General features: G+C 37.1%; 1 protein-coding gene across 1 annotated transcript in view; it reads left to right on the top strand.

Moving 5' to 3' along the window:
* LTN1 (listerin E3 ubiquitin protein ligase 1) overlaps positions 1 to 11,787 on the top strand; it is a 31,278-nt gene extending 19,491 nt beyond the window's left edge. The window contains exons 20-30 of the mRNA XM_005523988.2: positions 1,257 to 1,392; positions 2,479 to 2,623; positions 3,697 to 3,910; positions 4,184 to 4,421; positions 5,227 to 5,301; positions 6,148 to 6,334; positions 6,758 to 6,929; positions 8,219 to 8,439; positions 8,958 to 9,152; positions 9,797 to 9,964; positions 10,741 to 11,787. Coding sequence (XP_005524045.1) covers positions 1,257 to 1,392; positions 2,479 to 2,623; positions 3,697 to 3,910; positions 4,184 to 4,421; positions 5,227 to 5,301; positions 6,148 to 6,334; positions 6,758 to 6,929; positions 8,219 to 8,439; positions 8,958 to 9,152; positions 9,797 to 9,964; positions 10,741 to 10,803 — 1,814 coding nt within the window. The 3' untranslated portion in view covers positions 10,804 to 11,787. The remainder of the gene's footprint in view (positions 1 to 1,256; positions 1,393 to 2,478; positions 2,624 to 3,696; positions 3,911 to 4,183; positions 4,422 to 5,226; positions 5,302 to 6,147; positions 6,335 to 6,757; positions 6,930 to 8,218; positions 8,440 to 8,957; positions 9,153 to 9,796; positions 9,965 to 10,740) is intronic.
* The last annotated feature ends 5,833 nt before the right edge of the window (positions 11,788 to 17,620 follow it).

Raw genomic sequence — 17,620 nt, 5'->3', positions numbered from 1 at the left:
CACAAACTTGCTGCTTTCCAAGAAAATTATTTGGAAATGTTCACACAAAGTCCTTCTATCTGTATGAATTAGATGTCATTTAAGAAGAATGTCCTTTCTGTTTTTGTCCCTTACTGCTTTTGTGTGTTCTTTCACATACTCTTATTGATCAGTCTATATGAAAATTGAAGTGTAGGTTTTCTATTTTGTAACAGAACTGTGCTTACTTAAATTGAAAAAAACACTATATTTTGTTACTTTAAACCGTGGACATCTGTCCCATGGCAGTGTTCTCAGGATTTTAGATGACTTCTTCAAATGGATGTTCTTCAGGTGTGAAAATTGTCAGTGTTAGTGTCATGCAGAAATTGAGAGGAATCTTAAAAGTCTCAACTGTGGTAGTTTCGTACTCTTTCAACTTAGTTGAGGCTTCCTGGCTTTCTAAGTGAAACACTGAGGCAAAGAAATATGTCTATGAAACTTTGAACAGAAGAAAATGGAAGAATCCTCACTCCCCTGTTGTGGAGGCCTTTTATTTGTAATTGGCATTTCCCTTCTACTACTTCTCAATTTTCTAGGGATTCCTGAGCACATCATATATGTACAAATTCATGTTAAGTGGTATGTAGGTTGTGGGCTTACCATTCCAATGGTGTCTTTCTTTTCAGGTCAGCTGTAAAAAAACACTGATGAACTTGTTTAAGTGAAGCAGGGGTTTGGTTGGTTGGTTTTGCTATGCATATGTGATACTTTACCTTATTTTTTTGTCATCGTGCTTGTTGGAAATGTTCATTTTCTCCAAGAAATCTAGATAAATACAGTTCTTCTTAAAAATGGAAAACAGTACTAATGCAACAGTTGTACTTCACTCTAAAAGTAAAAACTACCATTTGGACTAGAACTCCAATTAACATTCCAATAACATTAGAATTCACAGCTTTCAGTTGCATTGTTGTAATTATCTGTCCAAATTGTTGCTTAGCATACTGTATTTTAAGTAGCACAAAGGAATTTCAGTCTTAGAAGGTATCTTTCCTTTTAAAAAATTTTATAAACTTATCACTTAATCTTATAGGAATTTTTTTTAAAAAAAGTTTGGATTGGATATTGCATTTTGATTTAACAATGACATCTGTGGATTAAGTGTTCAAAGAAGAAAGCTTAGGTATTGTCCAAACTGTCTTATGATATTAAAGTTAAGTTCCATTGACACACATTCTAATATTTGTTTTGTCTTGATAATTATGACTACTGAGTTTACATTTTTATTATTATAGGAGCATTTGGGTGCCTTTCCATTTTGAACTCCTGCTTGAAGGATAGAAGTATTGATTGTGATCATCTACTACCTGCAATCCTGAAAATCATAATATCTTGGAAAAATGATAATGAGGACAGCTTTCTCTTTAGCTGGTGGGCACAACTTTGAGATAATTTGACTTTCTTTTCTTATTTATAAGACAAGAGTTTAAAAATACAGACTAGTTAACAAAATCAATTTGTACAGCTGCCATCTACTGCTCTAATATTACATATTTAAGCTTTTGTAGAAACCTTGGTTTAGTATATCTGTTTTAAGTATACACTAACTCATACTGCAGAAAATTACCTGGATGGTTGAAGGCTGAGAAAACTAAGGAGCTTTGTAAATGCTTTTGAAAGATGTCAAGTGTTTTCAAATGCATTCAGAGCCAACCAACTTCTGTAGGTGTTGCTGGATATTCAGTTCCAAGTTCTGATTGGTTATTTTGGTAGCAGGAATAAAACTTGCACAGCAAGCTTAGGTGTCTGTCTTTTAAAAATTCTGGACCCAAAGATGTAACTTGAAAAGCTTCCAGCAAGGAGTAAAAATATACAGAGATTTATTTTTTTGGCTATCATGAGAAAAATCCAGGCAACAAAGTTTCAAAAAAATCATAAAACCATAGAGTGGTCTGGGTTGGAAGGGACCTTAAAGCTCCTCCAGTTCCAACCCGTGCCATGGGCAGGTACACCTTCTATAAGACCAAGTTGCCCCAAGATCCATACAGCTTGGCCTTCAACACTTCCAGGAATGGGGCAGCCACAGCTCCTCTGGCAACCTGTGCCGAGGCCTCACCTCCCTCCCAGGGAAGGATTTCTTCCTAATAATCTAAATCTGTAATGTATAATATTTGGACACTTGAGGGCTAATATTTTTTCCTAAATCAGTAACTTAAAATGATTATTTTTCTTGCATTGATTTAATTAAAATTTCTAAAATTCATAGTTTATGTAAGTGTATTGCTCAAGCAAATGTGTGAATTGTAGAAATGTATGAATCTGTAATTTAGGAATGTTATTTAGGCTTGGCAGCTAATGTAGCACTCTGCCTTTGAAAGACAGAATATCAAAAGCACATAGGGCAGAGTGTGGTGGAGCCCGACAAATTTGTCCTGTGAGGAGGAGTGAAGGTGAGAATATAAATACTCATGTCTACAACATGAAGCTATGTAAGCTTTGGTCGTGTTTGTATTACAGCAATCTGAAAGAAGCAAGTGCTCAATTGCTTGGTTTCAACATTGAGATGATGCGTTACCTTCCCTTGTTGCTGAAATATTCCACAGCTCCTTTGGCTGATAATGAGTGGGACTTTTTGATGTGCTCCATGCTGGCTTGGTTAGAGGTAATATGGAAGCATCTTCACTTCTAATGTACTTACCTTTTTGATTATTCCTGCATATGGCAGGGACACGGTAATCTCAGTGTACCAAATATTTGACACAATGTTAAAAAAATTGCACAAAATCCTGTTTATTTTGGACATTGGACAAAGGTCATACGTGGTTTAAAAGCACAAGCTGTTATACAGTCCTGTTTCTTTTTGTGTATGGAGATAAAATCAGCTCACTCTTCAAGTAATATGGTATTTAATAATGGCATTGGTAATTGGCAATATTCTTGAAATATGTCTGCTGTAGGTCTCTGTCTTGAAAAACAATATTCCTTTAAGACACAGTCTAACATGATACATCGAAATTACTGAATAAAAAGCAGTGTATGCATTTCAGTATCTAACTGATCATATGGAATATCAAAGTTATATTCTAATGCTGTTAGGAAAGAGGTCAGTAGTGGCAGTAGTCAGCTGATTCCTTCCTGATTAATTAAATAAAGATACAGAATCTCTCACTCTCTATCACCTATATATTTAGAAGGACAGGCTGGAAACTTGATGCGACCTTTCTTGGTCTCAGGATTAATCTTACCTAATGGTATGTGGCTCAGAGCTATGTGTTTTGTTTAAAAACAAACAAAAAACTTTCAAGAGAATCTTGTTGTGTAGACTAAGTAGGGAATATTTTAAATTGATAGTGATACTCCTTTCTGACAGAACTAGTAAGAACAAAAATGAAAGCAGCTGTGTTGGGGGAGAGGAAATAGCCACTTCAATAATTTCCAGATTTTAGTAGCATGTTGTCCATTGAATTTTCTTCTTGTCATTATAAGGAAGGTTATACAATGGAAACAATCCATGGTTCTAAATGTTGGTGAGACTTGAAAATTCATTTCAGGAAGTTGTATTAAAGTACAAATTCTATTTTTAAACACACCTCCCTACCCCAAATAATTTTCAAATGGTTCTTGCGATTGAATTGTCTTTGAAATGACACTTTCTGGTGTAGACAGGAGATGTGAAATGTATTTTAAAGCAAATTTATGGTTAAGGAATCTTCCTCTGTGTTTATTTCCTCCTAGACAACAAGTGAGAGCCGTTCACTTTACCATGTCCCGCTTGTGCAGATTTTTGCTTGTGTCAGTTGTGACTTGGCATCTGCCCTTAGTGCTTACTTTGAGGCTGCAGCTCCTGACACTACTGCAAATCTTCCTAAGAACTTGGTCAGTGAATGGAAAGAATTCTTTTCTGAGGGAATTCACAATTTGCTGTTACCTTTGTTGGTGAAAATCACAGGCAAGTATATGACAAGGGAATAATAGCCAGGGTGTTCTGAAATAGAACTGATCAGGTCACATTTTTGAATTTACAGGAATATAATGTAAATCGAGTTTATAACAACTCAGTTTTTTTAACACTTACATGCTAATTAATAAAGTGATTGCATGTAGTGTAGAGATTGTTAAGATTAGATGGAACCTGCCAAAAGCAGTCTTGAGTTGTTTCAGCAGAGCTTGTTTATGGTATCATCCATACATTCTTCATCACAGCTTGTCTTCTTTTAAATAGGAGAAACCAAAAATGCATCAGAAGGCTCTTTTCAGAATTCTGTGTTAACATCTTTGGGTGAAGCTCTAACTTACATCTCAAAGGACCAGTTGTTAAACCATAAGCTGCCACCGAAGTTTGTTGCAGGCCAGAAGACAAATCTTCCAGATAAACTCCAGACTCTACTGAACACACTCTCTCCATTGTTGCTTTTCCGGGCTCGACCTGTACAGGTTTCTGTCTACCATATGATGCATAAGTAAGAGGCTACAAATTTTTCACTCATCACCTCTCAGCCCTCCTGCCCCTTTTTTTAAAAAAATGGGCTGTAGAATATGCACTTGTAGCAAAATCATGTTGTGTTATGGGAGAAAATCTTTATCTGGGCAATTTGTTCTTATTTGGAGGACACTATATAAAACTATGAATGCTAAGGTTAATTGTATTAGCAGACTTAATAAAGGTATTTAGTTTTAGCCCATATTTTAGTACTCATAGAATCCTAAAATGTAAACTGAAATATTTCAGGTTTGATCTGGCCTGACACTACCATTAAATAGTATGGTATTTTTATTTTCACTAATTTAGGTAAGAAAATGAATATAGATGGGTAGTATTCTTGTGAACTTCTTGGATATTTCCAGTACCTAGAAAGGCAATACAGATTTTGAAAAATATGTACATTTGGCTCCCCAAAATGCAGATTGCAAGGCAGATTGCTTAAGCCAGCCACCATTATCTTTCACTTATACTGAGGCATAAAGTTGCAATATCTTTATTCTGATAGAGAATTTTATTTTGGCATGACTCAGGAAAAGTAAGAGGCCTGGAAAGAGAAGTGAGCAAGGATACATGCTCATTGGCTGTCACTCATGAACCATCTTTGCAATGGTGACGTGTCTCTAAAAGATTCTGTGTTGTTGTTAAAGAATAACTGCCATTATTTTATTGTCTGTCAGTAGTGTTGATGTTGATCAGCAAAGAAGCATGCATCACATATATTAAAATAATTTATTAAAAATTGTTTAAAAATTAAACTTTATTTCCTTTCCATATTTCTATAGATTAATGCCTGAATTGCCTAAATTTGATGATGAAGATCTCAAGTCCTATGGTGACGAAGAGGAGGAATTGGCATTGTGTGTATCTTTTCCCTCACTTTTTATATGACTGTCTTCCATATTTTTAAAATGTGTTAAAAGATTGAAATTTGCAGCAGAGTAGCAGTCAGCCAGGAGATGTTAAAAAATTGCATAGCTATGACAATAAGGTTATAAATACTTAAAATATTAAATATTTTGATCCTATCTGCCTTTGCATTAAAACTGGAGTCAGTATTTGCGATTGTTTTTGGTGCAGTTACTGGAGGTAAGTGCCATATATGCTTTATAATAGAAAATCTTAGCAAATTTTTACTTGTATTCAGAATATGTCCATCTGCACAGGTAATTTCAATTACTTGAAACGGAACAAAATTAACCTGTGTGTTTTATACAGCTTGAATCTAGTGAGGTCTCTGGTTTGAAGAGGGAATGTGGTAACTGGTTAAAATTCCTTTTTAACCTCAGCCCAATGATTAATACTTTCCTAACTGCAGAGCTGCAAAAGGCTTTTCAGCCTACAGCCAACAGTGATTAGGAGATCATTGTTCAGTTGCTCCTTTGTTGGTGTGACGCCAGAGAAAACAAGCAAAACAGCTATCGATGATGTAGGTTGTTAAATCAGCTCAGCCATAGGCCACTCCCAGATGAAGTGATCAGCATTCAGTTTAAATTTGTCTTCTAAGAAGGTAAAAATACCAACTGTCCCATTCAAGGAAAAAGAAGAAATTTTAAAAAGAGTAAATTTTCCTGTAAAAAAAGGCTCAATTTATGTTCTGTGCATGGTTTTACTTTCATGACATCCTAGGAAGGCTATAAACATAAATTCATTTCATGCTGTGCTCAAGATTTGAGTTTACTATTCCAGATAACGTTTTTCCACAGATCACCTCCAGCAGCTCTTATGTCTATCCTGGCCACCCAAGAACTCCTGCTAGAAAACATCCTGGAATGCATTCCGGTTGGAGAATTTGCAGTTATTCAACCCCTGAGCGATGAGTTCTGCCTTGTTCTAGGATATCTTCTTACTTGGAAGTTAACATTAGCTTTCTTTAAAGCAGCTTCTTCTCAGGTACATTTTCAGAGTCTTTTCTTTTTAACTGAATTTCTTATGCTACTTATTTAGTTTCAGTCTTGAAGTTTCGTCCAGCCTTTTTCTTTTAATTATGTAACTTCTTATCCCTTGTTTTTGTGAAATTAGTGAAAATTCTGAAAGCACCAGGAGACTTAGATTTCTGCACCGCTGTATTTGAGCATGGTAAGATTAGAGCAATGAAGAACTAAGAGTCTTTCTTGCATTTTCAAATCAGCTTAGTACATGTTATAATCTAATCATTCTAAATGGTGCAGAGAGCTAAACTTCTTTTCTAAACACTAGTTCTGAATCCCAGTGTTGCTCTTCCTCCCTGCAAGAACATAGTTGTATTATTTATAGAGTAAGCTGTATTTACTGTGTTTTGGTTTTTTTGTGATTTTTTTTTTTTAATGCCATCAGCTGCGAGTTCTCTACTCACAATACCTTAGAAGAACTAAAAGCTTGAATAAACTGCTTTATCACTTGTTCAGGCTTATGCCTGAAAACCCTGTCTTTTCTGGGCCAACTTCAGAAGTTCCGAATAAGGACACAAAAACCTTCTTTACTGAAGAGCTTCGTTTACATGTCAAAGGTTAGTAAAACTTGTATTTGTGCATTTGAGAGAGTTGTTATATTTAAATAAGCTTTTTCTCTTAAAAATAATTTAGAAAATCTTACCTATAAAACAAATGCACAGAGAGACAAATACATACATATGTTTAATAATCTTTGGCTAACACTCCCCATTTGAAGATTAACCAAAGTTGACATATTTATCAGAGAAACCAAGAAGGACAAAACCCAGGAATAATACATTGCTACTATTGAATCCTAACGATTCCAAAACACTAGAAATGTGTGATCTATTCTGGAACCATTGCTTCTAGATATATTTTTTTAATATTAAATAAAATGTTTGTATTTTATTGTATTTTAATATATAAATTCAAAATATTAAAAATATTTTAATACATATTTTTAAATGTTTGAGATGTTAAATTGTATGTTGTTTTTGTCATGCTGTTCAGAAGACCTGGTTAATCAGTGATGATGAGAGAAGATATGCTGCTTTTTTTAGCTGAAAAACATGAAAGAGAATTAGATTTTTGAGTCCCTTCATTGAATTATTTTTTATGTACCTATGCAGGTATAAGCAAGGAAATGGAGTTTCCATTTCTTAAGTTTTTGATTGGACATCACTGTATAATGCAGAACAATTTATGTGTATGACACTAAGAAAGAATCACTAACATAACATCCCAAGGAAAAGTCTTCCCTTAACTTGTCACAGAATCATTAAGATCTCTGGGATCATCCAAGTTCACCCTTTGAACACCACTGTGACCCTTAAACCATATCACAAAGTTCCCTGTTTGCATGTTTTTTGAACACCTCCAGGGATGGTGACTCCACCACTTCCCTGGGCAGCCTGTTCAATGCTTATCCACTCTGTCAGCAAAGAATTTTTTCCTAATATCCAATCTGAACCTCTGTTGGTGGAACTTGAGGCCATTTCAATACATGCCTGCAAAGCTCAGCTGTCCACCAAACACCTTATTGTTTGTTCACTCCAAAGTGAGTGTTTTGTGATTTCTGCAATACAAAATTACTGTTGATTCCTGGTGTTCACTTGGAGTTCAGTCTCTAAATTAGAAGGTGAATTCTGAGGTGTGGAGTGTCAGGCTAAGGAACAAAGAAACCAGCCTGGTGAAGAAGGCCTGAGTCAAACAAGCCCTTAGAATAGCAATAATAGGAACATGTACATGAAATTCCAGTTACCACTGTTATATTGGAATCAGAATTTTTTTATGTGCTGTGGAGGCACCAACATCTGTGACTAATGTATTAAGAGTATTTCAACACCTTTTCTTTCCCTCCCAGGGACAGGGGTGCTGTCATCCCAGATCCCACACTTGGCGTGCTCTGTGTACCATATAACACTGAAAGATCTGCCAGCAATGGTGAGGCTGTGGTGGAATAGCTGTGAGAAGCGTGTCTTCAATGTTGTGGATAAATTCACAAGCAAATATGTCAGCAGTGTGCTCTCCTCCCAGGAAATATCCTCTGTTCAGACTAGCACACAGTTATTTAATGGCATGACAGTAAGACTTTTTGTCCTTTCTTTTTATTCACTTGAGATTTTTACAAATATTTCAAGAAATTTTACTTCTCAGAACCAGACTGTCAGTTCTGTTTTATATTATTGCAATTTTGTTCTAAATAACTGATTAAACATATTTTTTCTTGGAAAATAAATTAAATGGATGTTTATTAATATTCTGCTTGGAAAGACATGAAAGAATGGATTTTAGGATGTTGAAGAAGTTGAGGGCATCAGTGGAAGGTACTGCTATCACTATAATACTTTTTTGTTTATTAAAAGGTGTAATCAATCAGTAGATTGAAAAATGGCTGGTAATTTCTTTTTAGTTTACCAAGATATGAGTAGATTTTTGTTTTCTTTGAAAAAAAGTGTTTACCTGATCTAAGAAAATAATTTAATGTGTACTGTAATGTTTTTAGTATATACATATATATATATATATATATACATACACATAGACTAGAGATGCTGAGTATGTCTCTGTGACATTTTTTAATACCTATATTTTTTTTAAAGGTAAAAGCTCGGTCTGCAGCTCGAGAAGTCATTGCAACCTATTCTGTTGATGATATCTTTATTGAACTAATAATACAGCTTCCATCAAATTATCCACTGGGATCCATAACAGTTGAGAGTGGAAAGAGGGTTGGTGTGGCTGTGCAGCAGTGGCGCAATTGGATGCTACAGTTAAGCACATATCTTACACATCAGGTGAATTGAAATAAAGCTCCTAGTTTTGAAAACTTAAAAAGTCCTTATAGCAGAAAAATATTCCAAGTAATGCAGTATTGTATGGATCTGTGTAATAGATCTCATCAGTAGATTGCAAAGGCCTTCATAGAATTGGGTCACTCTTACCATCTGCTTTTCTCCAGATACATGCACAGAGGTAAAATGATCAGCCTACTAGGTCCTGTTAAATCCAGAGCCCAAGTTGAAAATTTAGAGCTCTTAGGATGTGGTCCAGTGTTTGTCCTGTGTGGCAGTACCATCTCAACTATTTGGAAAAAACCCACAAACAACAACAACAAAAAAATCAAAACCAGAAACCCCATCCACGGAATTTTCTAAAAGACTGATGGTTGCTGAAATTGCATCATCTGTGGTTAGAACAAAACTAAGCAGTGATTGAAAATCTCAAAATCCCATTTTAAGTGCTCCTGAATACACTCTTCCTGCTCTGATGAATACTCACTTTTCTGTAAGTCAGAGTATTATAAATTATGCACTGCATGTATTGCATGTCATTTCAGATTATAAATCCTTCAGGCTTTGTTTCCTTCATGTTTTTATGACCACAACAGGAATAGTCCAAAGGAGTTCTACAGTATTAACAGCTCTTTTCTCTCTGTTAGAATGGAAGTATTATGGAAGGCTTATCTCTGTGGAAAAATAACGTGGATAAACGTTTTGAAGGCGTTGAAGATTGCATGATTTGTTTTTCAGTCATTCATGGTTCAAACTATTCTCTTCCCAAAAAAGCTTGCAGAACATGCAAGAAGAAGTTTCATTCAGCTTGCTTGGTAAGTACCTGGAGTAAATATTTTTAAACAGGCAAAAAATCATAGAGCAGTTTGGGTTGGAAGGGACCTTAAAGCTCATTAGTTCCAACCCCTTGCCATGAGCAGGGACACCTTCCACTAGACCAGGTTGTTCCAAGCCTCATCCAGCCTGGCTACCTATATAGTTTAAACCAGAAACTTCTGTATTACCAACAATTTTCCACTTTGTTATTGGAGTATCTGGGATTACCTGCACTCATAAATTATTTCTGTGGATTTTGTACTAAGATATAAGTGCAGGTAATGAGAGAAGAGCAGCTACACAGTGTTTGTCTAATATGTGTATATACAAATACATATGTACATATACACATGCATACATGCATGAAGGAAAAGGGTTTTTTTGCTGTTTCTTGTTGTTTTTTAAAAAAGTATAGTTAATGTTTTAATTTACATTCACAGAATCACAGAATTAACTAGGTTAGAAAAGACATTTTAGATTGAGTCCAACCTATGACCTAACACCACCTTGTCAGCTGGACCATGACACTAAGTGCCACATCCAGTCTTTCCTTAAATATCTTCAGGGACCGTGACTTCACCATGTCCCTGGGCAGCCCAATCTAATGCCCAATGACTTCTGTGAAGAACTGCTTGCTATTGTCCAGTCTAAACCTGCCCTGGTGCAGCTTAGCAACACAGATCCCTGGCAATAATGGTTATTATTGATTATGTACTAGTGTTTCTGATACTCAGCTTGCCTTCATATATTAAACAGATGAATTTCTCTTTTTCAGTACAAATGGTTCTCATCCAGCAACAAATCCACATGTCCACTCTGTCGAGAGACATTCTTGTGAAACAAAATGTTCTTTCTTCTTTCTGTGAGTTAAATAATAAATAAAGAGCAGGCAATAAACTGTATGTTGAAAGAACTTAACTATTTGGAAATAATGTCATTTACTTTAAATTCTTCACTAGTGGAATATGACACATATTTACCTCTGGACTGGCTTTTTGTAAATTTGAAGATTCTTCTTTGATATAAAGAAATATATAACAATAATTTATTTTAATTGGTATATTTTTAAGATATATTAAAAAATTCAGAAATAATGCAGAGTTATGTCTGAAAAGTGGTGTTTAAGCAACAGCATAGTTGATTAAAATGTCTCACTTGAGGCATATTCTAACATGGTGTTACGTAATTAACCCAGGTAACACCTCTTAATATAACAGCTGAATATAACATAGGTGGTGTAAAAATTTGATTTTTGATTATAATGCATTCACAATATTCCCTTCTATGGGGGAAAAAAGAATGTTGTTGCTGTTAGACATTAAGGCATGAAACTACAGTGATAATATGTTAAAGCATAAAATTTAAACATAGCCTCTTCTAATAAACTGAACCTTTCAAAGTTTCTTTTTTCCCAAACTCCTCAACCACCCAGTAGCCTAAAATCATGAAAATCCAGGAGCCCAGCTAAGTAGAGAGACCACAATCATTCCTGCATGACAATGAATGACACTATCTATTTATTGCTGATTGGCTTTTAAAGAGAAGGCAGACACACTGATCAGTCCTTGTTTGTCTTCATGAGCTGGCAAATTAGCTGTCACTGAATGTCTACTGTACTTCCACTGTCCTAGAATAATAAGGACTCTTAAGTGAACATGCAGATGTATCAGAATTTATTAGCCTTCAACTATACTTTTTTTTCATGCCTTTTTTTTTTAACAGTGGTAGCATACTAGTATATTCCAACTTGGATGGTATTTGTAGTGGGTTTCTTTGAAAAGTCAAAAAAATGGGGAATAAATAAATAAATTTTGTCAATCTCTGTAGTCTCTGGATTGCTGTCTCTTCCTGTGTGTGATAAACTCTTAGAAATTAATAGTATAAATTTTCAGATGCTGAGTTTGTAGCATGGTCAATTACATGACATACAGCTGTACCTCAACAGCTACTATTTTAGATTTTTAGCTGTTGATCACTGAAGTCCATTTTTTAATAGGTAATGCTGGGGTTCCAGAGGAGAAATTCCTAGACCTTTTGTTGAGTAGTTGAGAATGGAAAGGATTTAAAGCTGGCATTGAGAAGGTCCAACTGAAAAGACAGGGTAGGGAATGTGCTGTATTGTTTCATAGTTACTGATGCTAAAACTCCAGCATTGCCTCTGTTGCATCACTTTGATTATTCTAAATTGCTTCTTTGCAAGGTCAGTGACTGATCTTAAGGCAGATAACCTTAATACCTTTTCACGGATGAGTACTTTTCATCTAGATTACTCCACAGTAGTATCCTCCTTGTAAAATGGAATAAAAGGGAGTGTAATCACCACACTACTGCCCACAAGATTTCAGGGCAGTAATAGCATGCCTTGAATCATGGAATTGTTAAGGTTGGAAAAGATGTTTAAGATCCTCAAGTCCAACCATCAACCCAGCACCACCTCCCTCTTCACTATTGAACAGTATCCTCAGGTGCTGTATCCACGTGGGTTTTGAACTTGTGACTTGGCCACTTCCCTGAGAAGTCTATTCCAAAATTTGACAATCCCTTTTTCATAATTCCTAATCTAAACCTCCCCTGGTGCCCTTGGAAACTTGAGGCTGTTTTATTTTGTCCTGTCCCTTGTTCCCTGTGAGCAGAGCCTGATTCCCACCTGGCTCCACCCTCCTGTCAAGGAGTTGTGGAGAAAGTCCCCTTGAGCCTCTGTTTCTCCAGGCTGAGCTCCCTACCCCCTCAGCTGCTTCTGATGCTCCAGACCCTTCCCCAGCTCTGTTCCCTTCTCTGGATGCGCTCCAGCACCTCAATGTCCTCGTAGTGAAATGCCCAAAACTGACCCCAGGATTGGAGGTGCCTCAGCAGTGCCCAGCACAGAGGGACAGTCACTCTCTGGTCCTGCTGGACACAGCATTGCTGCTACAGGCCAGGTGCCCTTGCCCACTTGGGCACACCTGGCTCGTGTGCATCTGCTCTTGACCAGCACCCTTGGGGCCTTTCCTGACTGGCAGCTTTCCAGTCACTCTGCCCCAGCCTGGAGCACTGCACAGGGTTGTGGTGACCCAAGTGCAGCACCTAGCACCTTGGAAAGACCCTTGCTTCACCTTTCTGTTCAGAAGGACACCATTTTCTTCTGACAGAAACAAACTTGCTAACTGTGCCTTGGACCTGTAAAAGTGCCTGATAACTACATCAAAAAGAGCACCACTGATTCAGAGAATTCATTTAAACCCAGCATAGCTACAGAGAGCAGGAAGTTTTAAAGGTTGTCTGAAAGCTGAAGTACAGGATTTCCACTTCAGTGCTAGTTCTGCATAGTACATCTTGTATATATATTTATACAAGCCTCTAATAAAATTAGATTATTAGTCTCTAATAAAATTCCTGCCACCACTTGGCACACTAATCTTATCAGACCACAATAAGACTGGTCAGTGGCTGAAATTTAGGATTCAACCCAGCAAACACAAGAGTAGGCTTAGAATTTTGTCTGAGAAATGGAAAATGAATTTCTAGTCACAGCACTACTTACTTGTTACAGAAAGTGAAGTAAATAGTTCAGGCTCTGTGGTGGTGCATCCTCTTCCCCCTCAGGCTGCACTATAATCTCAGAAATGCTCAACAGGCTCTCTGTGATTTGATTTCTGTATCTATAGAATTGAGCTCATATTTCTTTGTGAAAACAGTAATTTTTAAAACATGAAAATGAGAAATATATCTGAGGGCTAAGCATTATTTATTATTGCATGCAGCAGTTATACTTGCATCTGTATAGGCAAGTGCTGTTATACTTACATGTACAGTGCACTGGATCCAAGGATGGAAGCCCTAAAGAGAGAAAGCTCTGGAAGATTTTTGTTTATAACATATAAGAGCATCACAACAGAAACAGAATTAGTCAAGACAGCATTATAAACAACTAAATTTCCTTTTCTTTTATTTCATTCCTTGATTTCTCATTTGATTTCCTTTCATGAAATGTAACTTCTTTGTTTTATGAAAGTAAATGAAATTTCTCATTTTCAAGTAATATAATTTAATTTAATTATGTTCCACTTAATTTTCCTTCATTTCACTTCATTATATTTATTTTTTGTTGGCATTTTTTCACAAATGGGATGGGACTGCCAGCTGATGCATCACAAGCTTTATTCAGGTACCAGTCTCAGCTACAGATACAGGAGATGGCACAAGCTCACGTCTGCCTTGAGCAGCCAAAGATCTCTTTGTTACAGAACATAATTTTATAAATTTTTCAGCCAATAGCATATTGCTAAAGCTTACAGACAATTGTTCTAGCCAATCAGTAAAAGCACACGTACACCTGCTTCAAACAATGCTTGCTTGTTTGCTTTCTGTTAACAATACACAATACTCCAATATTAAGCTTAAAACCTTCTGCTATCTTGGTAAGCATATTTTTGTGCAGCCTTAAGGTCTGTCTTAGCCAAGCCTAAAAACTCAACTATTGTTTCATATCCTTGCATGTTGTATTATTGTATCTTCTTTACTTTCAGACTTTGCAGCTGCAGCTAGCTCTAAGTTCTCTGCTTTTTCTTTTCTGAGGCCTATTTTCACAGCTTCTGAAAGCCTTACTTTTACTGTTTTCCTTCTTTTCACTTCACTTTCCTTCTCTGATCAAGATTGCACTTCATTGGTCTTAAACTAAAAACAAGAGCAGCCATTCAATGAAAAGCCTAAATGTATGAGAAGAAAGAGCATTAACCTTTTCAGGCTTCACATGACCTGGGTACAGGCTTTGCAGGAAAGAGGGAAAGGCCATCTTTACGGAGAATACATAGACATGAAACAATATTGTTCTTGAAAATACTTTGCAATGCTCTGCCCATGCCATAATACATGTATGGAGGAGTCTGAAGACATTCAGAAGGCTGAGGATGGTTTCTGGTTACTTGTTTGAGTTTCCAAAGTGGGTGTGTTTGTCTGGGCCTGTAGAGCTTTCACTGTGTCAGGCAGCTGAGAAGCACTGCCAGGTCTGTTCAGAGCAGCCCCAGAGCCACATCTGGGGCCTAGAATGAGACTGAACAGTGTCTCACCATCAAGAGGTGTGAAGGCTAGTGAAATCTAAACATGGCTTGTTTCACCTGTACAGGAAGGCTGAGCCTTGACTTAATCAGATCCCCAGAGAACCAAGTTTGATTTGGAAGATGAGATATTTGTAGATAAACAGGAAGTCCCTCAGCACCTTACCAACATGTGAGCCTAGAGAAGCAAAGCACAGGAGCCTGTGGTAGCTTCATTTTGGTAAGCAAACAAAAACTGTGCCTTTTGAAGCAGGAAAACAAAAGGTGGTGACTGAGAGCACATCCCTTTTAAGGTGCAGGTAATTTCTTCACATGAAGATCAGCATTGCTCAGTTGTCACAACTTTTTTTAAGAAATTTAAATGTTATTTCCACCATTGCAAGGCCCCGAGAAACTCACTCAACGAGAGTTTTAAAAGGGTTCATATACTCTGAGTTAGATGCACAGGAGAAATACTGACAAGATATTCTCAAAAGGTCAAAACAACACAAAAGACTTCACTGGCAACTTTAAAAAAATCAAGGAACTTTGGCAAAAAAATTTAGTGCAACATCAAATCAACATGAAACACTTCTCAAAGCATTAGCTTGGCTCACTCAACTTAGCAAACTTTAAGTGCGTTTGATTTCAAGTTACTCAAAATTCCTAGAAGAGGGAATTAGAAGAAGGAGAGAGAAAGACAGAAAAGATACAGAAAAGCACACATACAGCTACCAGTTCCTGGGTTCCAATGATGATAGAAAGGAGAGGTAGGGTCCAGACAATGTGATTACCTCATGTTCAGCCTTCAATACCCCTTGGCCTTCCTGGGCCCTTCCACCAGGTGGGACTTGTGGTCATTTGGCCACTCAGGAGCTGGGCTAGGGGCTCCAGAGGCAGGTGGGGAGCATCACCTGTGCTGTGCCCCTGATTGGAACCACTGCAGGATGGGACACAGGCTCTAGGGGTGGGAGGTGTGGGACAGAGCAAGGCCTGAGCTGCCCTTTTCCCCACACAGGCATCCCAAAATGTCTCAAGACATTAATCTTACCAGTCTTTCACAACCATCCACTGGCTTTAAAACTGGCCAGTGAATGGAAGGACTGTACTGTGTCACTTTAGGTGCAACACATTCATCCCCATCATCTTGTGTGCCTCCTGATAATGCTGTCAGATTTGACATCACACCCAACAACAGTTGCATTAAGACTCAGTGGATGGTCTCCAAATGTTATATATTCATGTTGCAGCATACTACTAAGGAGCAGAACACCAGCTGGAGGAGAGAAACCTCCTGATTCACCTTGTGCACTCAATATATGACTGAAAAGTGCCGCTACTAGGTTAAATCACACAGTGAAACCACATAATCACAACAGTGCACAAAGGGAAACAAATAGGCTCAGGACCCATTCTGTGGGAGATGTACAGCACTTGCACAGCCTTCCTAACACATGGTCCAATTTATCCTCCCATTTATACTACATAATTTCCTATGACTTGTCTTTCTTTTCCTATTTTTGCATCAAATATTCTGTAGAGGTATAGTCACACAGGAAGCCCAAAGAACAGAAACAAAGCTCTATAGCTCTCAAACCCAATAACCAACATAGAAGGAAGATAGTGAAATCTGTGGAACTAAAGGTCTGTTAATGCCAGCAAAGCACATTACTGCTCTTCACTGCAATCTCTTCTTGCAAGGGAGAGGCATGATGGGTCACTCCCACCAAAGCAACCCACACAGCATACAAGCCTTTTAAAAGATCAGATGAAATGAGTGAGCCCTAGACAGTCAAACACATAATAGATTTCTGATTGAAGTCTGAGAGGCTACAATAATTTTCTCTTATGCAATCTTCTCCAAAACAATACCTTTCTCAGTAAAAGAGATAGGATTACTGAATTTTGGTATGCAATAAGAAACTTGCCTACTCTCTAGTGTTTCTGGATTACAGGAAGGATAGTAAAACTATTTAAGTTGTTAACACACAGAAGTCTACTATGTAAATTTTACATCAGGAATTTAGACTGCATTTTTACAAATTCTACAGAGCCTGAGAACTTTTGGGAAATGCTATTTCAAATGCATTAAATAATGTAAAATAAAATTACTAGCTTTCATCTTCCTTTGTTCATACTTTATTCATTGACAGTCTTAGTTTTCTGGAGGAGTGATAGCTTCAGTAGACCCTCCATTTTCTCAAGAAAGTCACATTTAAAAAGCTGACTTCATGATAGGAAATCAAGGCACAAAAACTCAATATAATTTGTGGTTAACATATGACTAGCAGCTCCCCAGCTGGGGACCTCACACATGCACAAGATGGCCAACTACCTTGGTCAGAGGCTGAAAACCCTTGTGACCCACCAGCTTCCTCTTCTCTGCAGTCTGAGAACAGACTTTATTAAAACAATGGTCCTGCATTTTATGCAAGTGATGGGAAGTAATAAGCATACTTTGATTTTGGACACTGACTTTTCATGGTGAAACAAAGTTTGAGCAGAAATGGCTTCCAACACCCATGCAAGGCTCTGCTCCTCCAGTGTGGTTTCTTTTCTTTCTTAGAGGGGCTACAGAGCTCTAAGCCTACAAAAGAGAAATGAAACAAAAAACAGAGATAAATCAGGTACTCTGGCTGACCT

This window comes from Pseudopodoces humilis, chromosome 2, assembly GCF_049639895.1.
Source record: "Pseudopodoces humilis isolate 2021_Gansu_Grassland_sample_001 chromosome 2, ASM4963989v1, whole genome shotgun sequence".
Classification (NCBI taxonomy): Eukaryota; Metazoa; Chordata; class Aves; order Passeriformes; family Paridae; genus Pseudopodoces; species Pseudopodoces humilis.
This window is presented reverse-complemented; position numbering and strand designations above follow the sequence as displayed.